The 16135-nt window shown below is 31.5% G+C and overlaps 2 protein-coding genes across 2 annotated transcripts in view; both read right to left on the reverse strand.

Moving 5' to 3' along the window:
* LOC125071271 (semaphorin-5B) overlaps positions 1–14779 on the reverse strand; it is a 49560-nt gene extending 34781 nt beyond the window's left edge. The window contains exon 1 of the mRNA XM_047681428.1: positions 14361–14779. The gene's annotated coding sequence lies outside the window, so the exon portion shown is untranslated. The remainder of the gene's footprint in view (positions 1–14360) is intronic.
* Positions 5222–6224, reverse strand: LOC125071272. Its single transcript, XM_047681430.1, has one exon. It carries the CDS (start codon positions 6079–6081, stop codon positions 5341–5343), a length of 741 nt encoding a protein of 246 aa, XP_047537386.1. The 5' UTR covers positions 6082–6224; the 3' UTR covers positions 5222–5340.
* Positions 14780–16135: the final 1356 nt, after the last annotated feature.

Consider the following 16135-nt stretch of genomic DNA (forward strand, 5'->3'; position numbering starts at 1 on the left):
AAGACCTAGTATTGCTGGTGGTAGTATACGTGGTGGATGGTACCTCAGATAGACACAAAACGTTACCACGAAGTTGTATAGCTTATTCTTAAACACATGATAACTAATTTATAACTAAAGCCTTAACATAAAGATAAAACAAGTTAATTTATTGTTATAATTAAAATCCAAAGACTATATGTCCAGTATACTGAAGTTTATTGGTAATTATAATATGTCAATACTTAAAATCAATAATGTTAGTGGATTTACAGCTTTTAAGATTTACAGTGGATTTACAGCCTTAAGGTATATGTACTTCGATAATAATTCGATGTTTAGGTTTTTGTAATTACGTCAATTACAGGTAACTAAATTAATCTGTGCCAATGAGTGCATGTTTTATTAGAACAACTACATGAGTTTATATTTTGTACTTAAAATAATGATTTCACTTTCGTATTTTTTAAAGCTTCAGTTCTTCAATTTCAGCCTTAATTATTATTATTATTGTATGTATTTCCTCATACGTATATGTTTTAATTAGTATCGTGTCAAGTCGAATTCACATATTATTGTATATTAAAAAAATAGGAAATTAAACATTTTTATAACATTATTCATTTTGCAATTTTCCACTAGATCAAATTTGTACATACCTATGTTTATAAACTTTATTAGAAATGTTTTAAGTATTTTGTATATGTTTGATATAAATCTCTGAAAAAATATCTAGTAAAATCTATAATTAAAGCATCTTCAAATGTTAAGAACAAAGAGATCGACGTTATGTTGCTGTTTGACTATTTATTAGGCAACCATTAAAATTCAAAAAAAAATCAAAAATACGTACTAATGCTATGGTATTTATGTAATATGAAACGTTAATAAGAATATCGGAATATATATAGTTCAGGCAAAGACGAGTAGGCAGATATTTTATTTGAATATGCTTCCGCGATTCGATTCCAGTTCAAGTAGCAGGTGTGGCAGGTTCAGAAGCAAATTTATTGATATTACCGATTACCGATAAGGTGATCTATTTCGATACCACTCGTGGGCTGATTGCCTAAGATTATTTACCCATGTAACGATCGTCGAGTGTTTATTGAGATAGTAGTTTTTAACCTAATTGGCGTTTAAAAACCTTTGGAACGGACTACATCCGTGAGTTCCTGCTGTGTTAGGGTTACCACATATGTCACCTTGTTAACGTTTATAAATTTAACTCAACGAAGGAATATTTATTTATTTATTTATTTATTTATCCTTTATTGCACCCAAACTTAAAACTAAAAATTACATTATTGCTACACAAAGTTGCATGAGGTGCAACAGGCGGCCTTATCGCTCAGCAGCGATCTCTTCCAGGCAACCTTTGGGCAGAGGATCATAATATTTACATATATGGGAAGGGTACAGTAATTTAAGTCATAATATAATACTTACATAAAATAAAATTACACAATACACAGATAACAATAAATATATATAATATAAATATATACTATAATAAATATTTACATAAATAAATACATAAAATATATATATATAAAAAAAAAAGGAGATATAACAGAACAAAAAATTATCAACGACAAAACGACTGCTTAATGCAACAAGTAAAAGTCCTTAACCATTCTTTTAAAAACGGCTAACGACTGTGCGCGTCTAATAGCTAAGGGTAGTGAGTTCCAAATTCGAGAAGCTTCAACAGTGAAAGACTTAGAATAATAAGAAGAAGAGTGGGAAGGAATGGAGAGAATTAAATTTTCATTCGAGCGAAGAGCGCGCTTATGAGTCTCCCTGAGGAGAGTGAAACGCTCTTTAAGATAGAAGGGTGTCGCTGGATTAAAAAGAATAGAATAGAGAAGAGTTAAAATGTGAGTATTCCTGCGAAGGCGAATAGGGAGCCACTTGAGTTTTTGGCGAAATTCGGAAACATGATCATATTTGCGTAAACCAAATATGAACCGTATACATAGGTTTTGTAATCGCTCAAGTTTATTTAATTGCTCCTCACTTAAGTTAGTATAACAAGTGTCAGCATAGTCAAGAATAGGTAGAAGGAGAGATTGTGCTAGCGTAACTTTAGTTGTGATGGGTAAAAAGTTTTTCAATCTTCTCAGTGAGCCAATGGAAGAGAATATTTTTTTACTAACCTCATTTATTTGAGGTGCCCACGAAAGGTGCCTATCAAAGATAACACCTAGATTTTTTACTGTTTCACAGATTGGTATGCAGACGCCATCAAAAAGGACAGGTGGTAATTGTTTCCAGTCAATCCGTGAAATAAGTCTCGGGCTACCAATGATAATCACCTTTGTTTTTGTGGGATTAACTCTCAGACCATAGGATTTACTCCATTGACTTATGTGCATCAAATCTTTATTTATTAAATCAATGGTGTCCGAGAGCCCGCTAAATTGAGTCTGTGAATATATTTGGAGATCATCTGCGTACAAGTGGTAGAGAGAAGAAATGTGATTAGTGATAGAGGTAATGAATATAGAAAATAATAAAGGAGACAACACGCCACCTTGCGGGACGCCAGCGCTTAACATACACCAGTCTGAGTTACGACCATTAGTGTATACGCGCTGCCGACGCCCTCGCAAGTAACACTGAAACCAGTCAGTCACCTTAGGAGATATGTTAAGAGAACGTAGTATAGCTAGTAAAATGTCAAAATCGACAGTGTTAAATGCATTACTGAAATCCAGCAGTGCTAACACTGTAATCAGTTGGTTGTCCATACCAAGTCTGATGTCGTCCGTTATTTGAACGAGGGCAGTAGCCGTACTATGACCACAGCGAAAACCGGATTGGAAAGGATTCATAAGGTTATTTTTGGATAGAAAGGGAGTCATTTGTTGATATATAAGACGCTCAAATACTTTTGATAAGAAAGGAAGAATCGATATTGGACGGAATTCGGAGTAACTATTCGGATTGGACTTTTTCGGTACAGGGATTATTTGAGCATCTTTCCAGATCGTAGGAAATGTACAGGATTCTATCGACAAGTTGTAGATAGATGTAATGATAGGAGCTACAAGGTCAATAATGGGAATAATCATTTTACGGCTAATGCAATCTGAACCCACGGCATCAGAGTTGATGTCTAGAATGTTCTTCTTAACATCACATACAGTAAACTGACTAAAAGAGAAAGAAGGAATATTGGGAGTAGAAGACGCTGAAATATTTCTAATAGTGTTTGTTTTTGTCGTACCATCTATGGTATCCGAAGACGAGAAATGCTGGTTAAGGTGATTTATATCCAGATTATTTAAATTTAGTTCTTGACGTGCTTTCCCAATTCCAAGTGTTTCAAGAAATTTCCACACTTTAGAAGGATCATTGTCGGTTAAAGACCGATGAATATGGCGTCGTTGTTGATCTCTACATTGCATGTTGCAGCGATTCCGAATATTTCTATATTTCTCGCGATTTTTATCAGTAGGGTTCAACTTATATTTTGCTTTGGCTACGTTCTTACGATGTTGAAGTTTTTTGATTTCATCGGTAAGCCAGGGAGCAGGCCGATGTTTTAAGCGTACAGGACGAATGGGAGCATGAATGTCAAATAATTGTGTTAATAAGGAATTAAAAATTGCAACCCGTTCATCAACTGTATCCACATCCAGCACTACTGACCAGTCGATTTTAGATGCATCTTTATGCAGGCGACTGATATCCACACCACCAAAGTTACGTAGCAGAAGTATTCTTGACTTAGCTTTAGGTGGTTTAACTTTATAGGATAGGTAAAGTAAATCATGATAAGAGAATGCTGTAGCATTGCACTGACCATGTTTCTCAACATGGTCAGTGGAAGACACGATAATTAAGTCGAGAAGTGAAGGATTGGAATTCGGAAAGAAGTGTGTTGCAGAGAGAGGAAGAATGTGTAAGTTAGATGCAGATATTAAGGAGTTGAGTCTGAAGGATCTATAATCATTCTTGATGAGACAAGTATTAAAGTCACCCATCAATATAGTGTGGTTATATTGAGGAGTAAATTTTTCGAGAAGGTATTCTAGTGAGGGAAAGTAGTCAATTGATAGGCAAGGATTATAAAAAACACACAGTAGAAGTTTACAATGGGAAAAAGTTAATTCAATAAAAAGATGTTCCGCGGAAGGACCAGTCTGAGGTACTGACATGCTGATAATTTTAAAAGGAATGTAGGATCGCAGATACATGGCAACACCTCCACCGGTTCTATTGACACGGTCATTTCGAATTAAATGAAAACCCGGTAAAGAATATGACTCGGAAGACAAACATGGCTTAAGCCATGATTCAGAAACAAGAATAGCATGGAGATTTTTGTTATCAAACGATGTGAGAAGGTCAGGATAGTGAGCAGGAATACTCTGAGCGTTAATATGAACAATGTTAAAGTTTTTAGTTACGTCAGTAAAAAGAGTTAATAGGGATTCATTGAGAGAAGGAACACTTTGAAAGCTGTCGTCGCTACTGGCTGAATCAGAAGAGAGAGAAAGATAAATATCATTGTCGTCTTGAACATGGCTATTATCAATCATTTTACATATATATTAAATAATAATAATAAATAAATAAGAATATAGTGAATTAAAATAAAATAAGTATATAAATATATTTAATAAAAACAATATATAAATGTACTAATATCAAATATATAATAGTTCCATCTTACCCGCCAGCTGTTGAGAGATTATGAATTTAATAAAACTAATAACTAATAAAACTAAAAACTAGTAACTTTAAATAATAATTATATACATAATCTGCTTACTACCAACAAAAAAATAAAAAAAAAGGAAACCATGTGTTTACATTAAAGTACTAAGGTAATCACAAAAAAAAAATATATAATAATAGCATAATAAAAATAACATAAAAAACGATCAAAAGAATAAGTCACAAAACAAACTAATAGTGAAAAGTAACAAAATTAATTTCACGATGGAAATGGTGTTCCAGTTACAAAACTGGAACTCACAAATATTATCAGAACAGACATTATTTCAAAAATTACATTATCTGAAAAATAATAAAAGTAGATTTATGTATTACAGAAAAAAAACAAATAAAAAAAAAAAATTAAATTAAAAATAGTGAAACACATGTATACGTAATTAAAATAGGCAAAACACTAGAGTCCAGATCGTGACAGCTGTCATTAATAGAAATTGTTATCACAATCTGTATTAGATATCTGACAAATAATAACAAATTTTAAACTACACTCACTTATAAAGTTATAACTACTTGAATCATAAAAGTAAGTAAGTGATTAGGAAGGTAAATTAAAGTAAACAAACCAATTGTTGCAGTAAGCAGATATTATGTAAAACCGAGAAATTATAATCACTACTTTTTAATAATTCGTTTCGGTCGAGAAACTGTAACTTTGCTGTCTGGATTCTTCGACACGTTTGAGCCCTTTACTTCTGGAGATTTTAAAAGTGAAGAAGATACAGCTTCGAGTTCAGCGTGTGATTCAACTTGGTGACGCGATCCATCTGGGGCTACTAAGAATATCCGTCCATCCCTGGTCCAACACTTCCCAATGCCGAAACGCTGCCGTGCTAAGAGGAACACATCGTGCCGTGTCTTCGTGAGGAACTCCGATTGGGTTATGCCAGTGCCTTTAAATTTTGACTTGGCAAACCACACCTTATCCCGCACGCTAACATCACAGAACTTAACTACAATTGGCCTGTTCCGGTTGGCTGTAGACTTACCAAGCCGATAGGAAGTTTTTATGCTGGAGCTAGAGAAGTTTGTCAAGTCCAAATGGTCTGCCACAAGACTAGTCACACGAGCACTGGTGTTCTCAGCTTTTTCTTCTGGGACTCCATGAAGAAGTAGTATTTTGCGCCTACTTTGCATTTCCTGGCGGTCCAACTCCCTACCAAGAAATTCTACCTGACGCTGAAGAGTGCTGAGAGCAGTTATAATGAAGCTTCTAAACTGCATGAACTCCGTTGAAAGTGATGGTGTGTGTGTAGCAACTGACGAAGATGTCTTTTGTAACTCATGTTGAAATTCACTCATTTTTGTATTAAATAGTTCAGACATGGCAGACAATGAATCTTTGATTGACTCCATGGTTTTAGCAGTGATTAATTGTTATTTCACTTATTATTTTATTGTTTTATTCTAAAGGAGATTGTAAGCTGGTAGGTAATGTTATTTAGACGTACATATATTATATATAATGTATTTTAATTAAATAAAATTCAAGAGTACACTAAAAACGTTGCAACTTGTTTGACTCCTACCCGCAGAAAAAAATGTCTATGTGTGTGATATCAATTAATATCTCTGTATGTATACCTACACTAACCTCAGGATAGACATATTCTCGAAATTAGATTAAGGATTATAATATTTGAATAATTAAGGCAAATAAGCCAAAATTATGATAATATTGTTTATTAAGTCGTGCAGCCGTAGACTGCGCACGCGCTGCTTAAATGGATAAACTTAGATTAAAATTATATAGGGTTGAATAGTTCCTCTCAGCCGTTTGTGCAGAAAGTCCGCGACAATGTATCTCTATATAGTTAATACTACGGTATTACTCCTACGAAGCCGGGGCGGGTTACTAGTAGTATTACAAATTCGAAAGTTCGTTCGTAGGTTTCTCCTTACGCAGCAATGGGGCAACGGACGAACGTGATTTTTAGCATACAGATAGTTTAGGATCTAGTGATTGACAAAAACTCGTTTTATATTCTAAACATACTGGTAAAAGATCTCACGGGTAAAAACTATTTATACGTAAAATTGATAGGATTAATAAAAAAAGATTAATGTTACATACCTTATCGGATACAGACGGAAGAAGCGAAAGATACGAAAGGAAGATATAAATCTTCCACCACTAACATATAGTTAAAGTGTTTAACGTAACTCGTAACCTTTATTTCTATGTTTTGATTATGTGATAGCCCTGTGCTTGGGTTAATCACGATGTCATTGTCGCCTCGGGAAATGTTACCTAATCGCTTAGATATATCTGACTACATAAATTATGAGAGTTGCGGTATTTCTATAAAACACGGTGAAATATATTTATTATAATTTATGTACGATCATTTAGTTTCAATAAAAAATTACTACTAAGAGTTTAAAATTAATAATAAAGCATGTGTGTTTGTTTAAATTATTTGAAATAAATGTACCACTGGGTATTTTTTGCGACTTTTTATTACTTTCTTTAAGTACAATTAGTTTAGCGTATTTTACTAATTGTTCAAATGTAGTCAGAGAAAAAACTTTGCATTTTATATATTAAGATTTATAAGTCTCGAAAAGATTTACAGAAAAGTTAGCGACAACATAAATTAATTTTATATAATTAAGTTATTATTTATATGCTTCAAAATGGGAAAATGTAACAATTTAGTCGAGTTTAATTGTCACAGGGAAGAGCCGAGATTGCTCAGTGGTTAGAACGTTTGCATCTTAACCGATGATAGCGGGTTCAAATCCAGGCAAGCACCGCTGAATTTTCATGTGCTTGATTTGTATTTATATTTCATCTCGTGCTCGATTGTGAAGGAAAACATCGCGAGGAAATCTGCATGTGTCTAGTTTCAACGAATTTCTGCCACATGTGTATCCACCAACCCGCATTGTAGCAGCATGGTGGCCTTAGCCCAGCAGAGGGAAATTTAAAGGCTGTTGATGTTGTTGTTGTAAGGTGTTAAGGTGAGAATTTTAAATTTTTAATAACAAAGATAAACAACATATTATTAAATTTAAATATTTCATGTTAATACATATTGCCTTTAACACAACACAAGATAAATCTCATCGTGTAAACAAGACCCAATAAGTTACAAATTTTTCGAGATATTATACGCGAAAATATACGCGAAACAAGGTTACAAAGATATTTAATTACATAGATATAAAATTATCTATAAAAAAAAAATCTAAATGTATGGTTTCATTTAATGCATTAAGATTTACAATAAACCTACCAATTCAATAACTAAACATAACATAAAAACAAAACTTATTTGACCTTTGTTTGTTGATAATGCGTATAAATTATACCGTCTACGATACAAATCGGTACTCGCGTGAGTTGTTTTTTAAATTTACTCAAATTTGGATTAGTATTCACGTTAATGAATACTAATCTACCTATAGCATCACAAACAAACTTATACGAGGTATTATATGACGTTGAATCGTTGAATTATACGGATTATAATAAATTAACATCACATGCTTGAAATGAATGAGTTATGAAAATTGATATGGTTCAGTGGAAAGAGCACGTGTATCTTATGAGAAGATCGCGGGTTTTAATCCAGCCAAGTACCACTAAGTTTTCGTGTGAATAAATTTTGTCACATGTTCCCTTCAAATTCGGAGGAAGTTCAAAAAGACAAGAGAAGATAGTGGGACGTTACTGGCGAGTAAAACATATTTTTTTTAGCTTTTAGAACCACGTTAGAACAAATTTGAATTTGAAATTTTACTCTTTGTACTCGAAACGAGTTTCACATAAAATATATCATACATTTACGTATTACAATTTTAAATACTTTTAAAATTATATATCATCAATACGATTGACCCGTATTGATAACAACATGTTTAGTGTTTACTCATAAATGGTAGTAAAACACCTTAACAGATAAGCTGATAAATGATAAAGGCACTTATACGTAATTACGCACTACTGTCAAGCAAGAAAATACTTACGACCCAAATATTATACGTTTAAAAAAAAAGCATGTATAGTAAATTTCATTTTTTTTTTTCATTTAGAAAGATACGATATAAACTATCGTAACTAACTGACTGTCGATGCTGAATCTCATCGTAAACAAAATATTTCTTTATGTGTATCACAGTCGTTATAACACTGACGCACTCCGATAGCCTGTCTCGCTTTCAAAAAGTTAATTAACGAACTACCCACTTATGGCCGTGATCTCACTATTGACACAATAAACCCGATAAATTATATCGCTTTACGAAGACCAGACGACACGCGACGTCTGGTTTTTTATAAAAAAAAAGTTTAATTACTTAAAAAACTGTTAAAAAGTTTAATTACTTAAAAATATTTCGAAACCGATCTTCAATTTTATTTACTTATAACTCTGTACGTTGTTTGACTGATCACAATTAAACTTATATTATTTTTTCACTGAGATGGTTTTTAAATGCACTTTATTATAGTTCAAAACTAGATGGCGCTGCAAAACATCTACTCTATACCGTTTAAACGATCGCCTTGACAAACAATGTGTACATATATTCTTGTGAACTCTAATTAAAAAAATTAAGGATAAGTCGGCCTTGTAATATTTTTGTTAGTTTTATTTCAGTTTACATTTTCAGTAATCATTCATAAAGAGTTTTAAAATACCAATTACTTAATAACCGTCATGCGTCGCAAGGTCTTTTTAAATTTGTTTGTAAACAATTACCCGTTACGACTCGCGCGTGACCTAATGTAATGTATATATGTAGGTACTGCAACAGAAACCTTCACACAGTTGTCGGCAATAACTGTACAAAGCTTTAACAATCGCATGAACCCATAAGGAACTATCAGCGTAACATACAATTATATTTATATATTTACATTTATAAATATAACGTTCGTTCAGATTACAACAGTAAAAGAATCATTCAAATTAGTCGTATAATAACTGAAAAAAAATCGCATAAGCAGATTAATGACGCTATTTGTTTAAGTCATACAATATACATACAATTGACAGCAATCGTATGTTCAATAAAGGACGACTTCTGAAAACCAACAAACGAAACTCCAACGAAATAAGAAATAATCGTGACCGTAAATTGTAACATGAAAAAAGATCAAAAGCTTTTTTCATTGTGTACTAAATATTTTCACACAATTCCACCGTACGTTATAAACGCATAAATAAAACGTACGTGATGATACAATACCTTTTACTCAATAAGTTAGCTCTCCCATAAAACCTCATAATTCGCTAAGCAAATATAATTAGCAACATAAACTAAACAGTTTTTTCGTCGACTGTACAGAGCTACGTGCCTGTAAGCATGTCGGTCACAATGAACACATATCGCTAAAACATAAGTTGGCATTGAGTAGCTATAGTAAAGAGAACAATAGTCTCTCACAAGAAAACCATCGAAAACAAGGACCTACTGTTACTCGGAATAGGTAGCAAACGATGAACCCTACGATCAAAGCTTGTCTGGTTAAGATCACGGACCGTTCAAACTTTATTAGGCGAGTAATAAACTACCTTTATTGTACAGTCAGCGCCAGTCCCTCAATAAAAACTTCTATTCTCGTTTTACTCGCTATAAAGAAGTAGGAAACTGGATAAAATATACATAGATAAAAAATGTCGAATCTTTCTTTAGCATGCATTAAAAACTTGCAAGTTTTGATAAAGGACAGATCTGATGAATCATGAATACTTCTTTCGCGACCCCATAATCTCAGATCTTGTTAATATTGTTTTCATATCATTTGTAACAAACATGCGTACATGTTAAAATTGAATGTTATTGAACACACCTTGGTAAATCCGTAGATGATAACATGCGATAAAATTGATGAACATTTGATAAAATTTATGAAGAGATTATTACAATCACAGTGAACAGATATAACTAAATATATTTCGGTTACGTACTAAACTCCAGTAGCAATTGAAGGAGCTTATATCACATAATTTATCATTTAACAGCCCGTGGCTTTGTTCATACTAATTCGATCAGTTTCTTTAAATCATAACTGAAATATATAATAGATGGGAAAGTAAGTTTGTTTATTCATTTGTTTGTTACGTTTTAATATCGTAACTATTCAACTAATCATCGTAAAATTTTGCATACGTGTTGTCTGGGGTAAAGATAAGGACGTAGGGTATCTTACACATCTATACACACGCGAACGGAAACCAGTATAGATACAATATATGTAATATATATGTTTCCGTATCGAGACTAATGTAATTTCTAAAAATGGAAATAAAACTAAAAAGTCGTATGTATATCAGCCGGTGTTAAATTAGTTATTTTAGCTCTCGTCTCCATATGGAGCGTAGACCATAAATGATAGGGTTTCAAAGGTCAAGCTCTTAGCAGAACCGGTATTGGCTCAAGGTGGAGTTCAATGAAACTGGACTTAGGTTAGGAATTATTTATTGCTCGAAACCTAGCACTTAGGTCGTCCTATTTGTTATTACATGCGATGCAACACGGGTGGGATAAGTCAGAATTATTATGCGCTTAATTTATACTACTTGCTTGTTGTGATTTAATATATATATATATATATATATATAGAGTTTGTTTGTTTATTAATTTTATTTTACACAAATTTAAATTATTTATTTACAAAGGCATATCCCAAAAGGACGTCAAACTTCGAATGCTGAATCACGTTTCTTTTTCTTTAAAATCTACAGTCAAAACGTGTTGAATTAATACATATGTAATAAATACATTTATATAACGAATAATATACATAGTACATCAATATTAATTTTAGCATTACGTTATTATAGGTTTATCAATTACATAACATTCTACTAATTATATTATTAAAGGTATTCAATTTTATTCTATAAAACACATAACGAAACTCAAAAAAAGGAAATTCATCAAGCAATATAGCAAAAGTTGCTTCGTTTATATAATTTTGTAACAGTTTAAATGCTTGATATCTTTATTAATTATTGTTTTTTTTTATATATAATTAAATAACTTATATAATAAATATATATGTAAATTGAATGAAGTAGAAAGTTGTTACTAAAACGACGACTCACTTAATTGCAAGTTATGCAAACCGATAACATAAGAATTTAACAAGTTACGTTTTTTTTGATAATTCTATTCTTTACAAGTTCAGAAAAAAGTTAATGACAAGTTTTATTATTTCATTATCTATTCATTGTTTTGGTTTAAATACTATTGAAAGGGTTACTAATTGTGTCTACTTTTCAACAAAGGACGAACAGAAGACATTCTTACATACTATTATTACTAAATATTTTAATATTATGGTTTTTTTATGATGTACGCGTTAACGCGCCTACAACTAACCTACTTTGAGAACTAAGTCCATTGTGCCTTTAGTTACACTGGCTCACCCACCCTTCAAACCAGAACACTGTAATACTGGGTACTGATGTTTGGCGGTAGAATGTCTGATGAGTGGATGGTATTTACCCAGACGAGCTAACACAAAGCCCTACCACCAAGTAAAATAGTTTTACAGTGTTATAAATAACCATTGTCATTATTAGACAAGTAGGTATTACACATAAAGTCTATTATCAGAAACTGATATTATACTATAAATAGAATAAAAGACCCAGTTGATATATGTGTCATGTTTATAAAAAAAACATCCATAATAATAAAATAAGGAGACATTTTTTGTACAATGCCTAACTGAAACATACACAGTCAATATACCTTAAGTTTATAGCAGGAGAATCGGAACATTTTAGAAAAGATATTATTATTTAATATGCCTATATAAGTAGATAGTTTTACAGTTTATCTCGCTTTAAATTTACATTATTAACATGACAAGTTTAACTTTGATGTTACTATTGCAACTAAATTAATTCATATAACCATTCTTCAAAGCCCACATTGTATATGTTAGAATTATATGTCATTGCTAATTTCTTAATTAATTAGTAAGTTTATGTTATATTATATATTGTTATCGAATATCTAATAGAAGGGGAAATTTCAAAATGACAAGTTACAGAAACACATAGAAAAAATAGTAGAACAAGTTTAATACAAGTCTTAATTTATTCAATTAGATAGGATTGAATTCAGTTCCTGGAAAACATTGATATCAAGCATTAAAAATTAATAAATTATATTCTTGCAAATTCTCCTCAGTAGAATCTACATCACAGACACTTAGTAGCCTTACGTCTAAATACATACTGTAAAATTTCAATTCCAAAGTGCTTGTACGAGATTTGAATAAAGAATATTATGTTGACTTTGAATTACATAATAAATAAAAACCATACGCCAATGCTAATATAAACAATTGACATTAATACTTATTTTATGATTTAAAAAATGAATTAAGTACTTGACTTTCACACTGCCTATTTACAATCCAAATCATTAGTTTGGCCTCATCTAAATTGCAGCCCGGCCTGCTGTAATGATTTTGTATTGTATTCATTGCAAGCAATTTGCATGCGTTTGAACTGTCTACTTGAGAGATGTTCATAATCTTAACATACCATTGTATTGTTCGGCCAATGAAGACATTACAATACTGAGGCATTACTTTTATTTTGTATCATTATTTATTTAAATGTGACCTTTTTGTTGTTAATTTTTTTTATAGCAACACATCTGTTTTCATATATCATTAATGTTGCTAATAAATTAAGGTCATTACATCAAGTTTTGTTTACTTTTGTTTAATACATCATGCAAGCAATATAACATTTTTAATTTTACAATAGCTTATAAATGAACAAAAGCTATTTTAGTTTATATATAGTTAGGATCTGTTATTATTTGTTAACATTTTGATTTTTATGTTTAAGTTAATATTTAAGCTATGATGACCTTTCGGTTATTTGAAACCATCATAAGTCATATGTTTTTGTTTCATTTATCTTTTATTTTATTTGGAAAAGAAAATCTACAAAAAAAAACAAAGAATGCCTCCATTGAACTATGCAGACAACAAACCACTATTATTATAAGTTTAAAAAAACATATATATAATAATAATAAATTTACATCAGTACCTAATAAAAATGTTACATAATTTAAATAATTAAATTCTTCATACAATTACCTGAAATGTATTTAAAAAACAAAAATCACAATAAATGTTCTTAGAAAGGTCAACTACTTCCTTATTACCTAAATATTAATTGAATACATCGTATTAAACTTTTGATTGCAAAATGTTACAAAGTACTTAATTTAAAAATTATAGAAATCATGAAGGCGTAACAAATTGTAATGGAAAACAAACGTATATCGAAGTAAACGAAATAATAATGATACGAAAATTTAAAACTGTCACCTAACTTTGAAAGCAATAAATGCGTATAATAAAACTGTATTTCTTTTAAAATACTATCGCGTCATAACGGTTAATTATTTTCTTATTTAAGATATAATTCCAATAGAAAAGGTTTAAACAGCATATTAATTGCGTGGGTTCCTCATCCTACCGTCATTTCGCAAACTATCACGACCTGTTCGCACAACTTTTTATCGAGCCTGTAATAAAATACCTGATACAAAATGCGGATGCATCGTAAAATAAACAAAAAAAAAACATGTAACGTCTCGCGAAAAAGTTGGTTGTTACGAAACAAAACATGAAACTTTTTACTTACCATAAATGTTATGTGGGTGAAGCCGCCACTCTCGCTACGAAATTCACGTTCCAATAGCGATGAACGAAGTCCATTCTCGTCCTGGATTTCCAGTTTAGACCATTGTATAATTCATCACAATACTTTTTTGTTTCGAACGCAACTTGTCCCGATCACTGTTTATTTATTTGTTGACATTAAACGAGGCTATTGCCGTTTATTACAACAGCTGGTCCTTCGGAGATTTCACTTCGAATTTTATTACTAAAAAACTTCTATAAGCACTATTAAATCTTAACTATTACATACAAGATGCCTAAAAGTTTACAAATTTAAAGCACACGCAGGTAAAAGACGTCCAAACAAGAGGTTGGCTTGTTGAGAAGTTGAAAAAAAAACAATAAAAGTTGCAGACCGCGCCACACGCTTAACGAACTACGTAGCAGTGTGCGTGAATGAATATGCGCGGCCTGCCTGGCTGCCTCGCAGCGTAGTCTTGGACGACGAGATAATGTTGCTAGCATGTACGCAACGGATTCCATTCGATAATAAATTGATGACATGATAAAAGTAAGATATCAGATTTTTATATGATAAGTTATATAAAAATTTATATGTACTATACTTTTTATTGAAACTGAAATGTATTACAATATATATTTTTACAATATTTGGATTAAACACAATGTTTCATATTTATTAGAAGTAGTTATCACAGAAATGCAGGGAAAAATGGAACAAAAATCTGTAATTCGTTAATTTTTATTCATAATTTTAGCATCGAGTGTAGGAACTATCGCACGAATGGCAACATTAAATCACAATGTCTCTCCCCGCCAAACGTCCGAAGGCGTACCGGAGATGCACGCACACATGGTAAGATCGAACGCTCACCGCCCGCGCAGCGACGTCCTTGCGGCCACCGACCGCTAAGCTTACCTCCGTCAACTTGTACACCACAAACCAAGCTTAAGAAAACAATATTTTGTTAAGAATACATCGAAAAGCTTGCTCAAAATGTAATTACCTTGTATTAATATAAGCTTCAATGGATTCTACAAAATGTATTTATGTTTTTAAGTAACTTTACATTTTTTAATGTTATCAAACAAATTGTCACATTATTAATTTTCTTCTGTAACACCATATTGACAAATAAACAGCATATTCTTATTATTTCTGTTTTCAAACTTAGTATGGTATATACTAGAATTACAGTTTATATTAAGAATGGTAACATACCCACAGACGTAATACTTTAATGTAGATTTATTATAAGAAAAAGAGCTTAGAGACTACTTATACTTAAATACGTAAATTACTTTAGAAATAGGTTGAATTATAAAAATATGTATGGAATCCACAAAATGACATCCTGTTGTGCATTTACATTCCAGAAGTTTCGATAACAATAAACATTAGCCTAGATAACTTATTTTTTAATCAATTTGGTTAATCCAAAAATATAATTCATAGAAGTAAAAGTACTTAGTTGTAGTTTAAAAGGTATGTACAATGATTAAAAAGTTGTATATTATAATAATATTATATAGGTATTGTATAATTATTTAAATTACAATAGCCTTGTACATGATCCCTTATTTGATATGAAATGAGGGCATACGTGAACTCATGTGCCTTATTTGGACAAAATAAAAAACAAAGGGTTTTTTTGCGTTTTTATTTATATGGTTTTAGTTCTTTGCTTATATTGCCGTTATATGCTATACATCGTTATATTCGTGTACATTCGGTTATTGTAAAAAGTATTAAAGTATATTTTAATATCCTAAAAC

This window comes from Vanessa atalanta, chromosome 19 (assembly GCF_905147765.1).
Source record: "Vanessa atalanta chromosome 19, ilVanAtal1.2, whole genome shotgun sequence".
Taxonomy (NCBI): domain Eukaryota; kingdom Metazoa; phylum Arthropoda; class Insecta; order Lepidoptera; family Nymphalidae; genus Vanessa; species Vanessa atalanta.

What these genes read in the sequence shown, in the direction of transcription:
- LOC125071272 (XM_047681430.1), bottom strand. Translation starts at nt 6,081, where the DNA reads ATGGAGTCAATCAAAGATTCATTGTCTGCCATGTCTGAACTATTTAAT.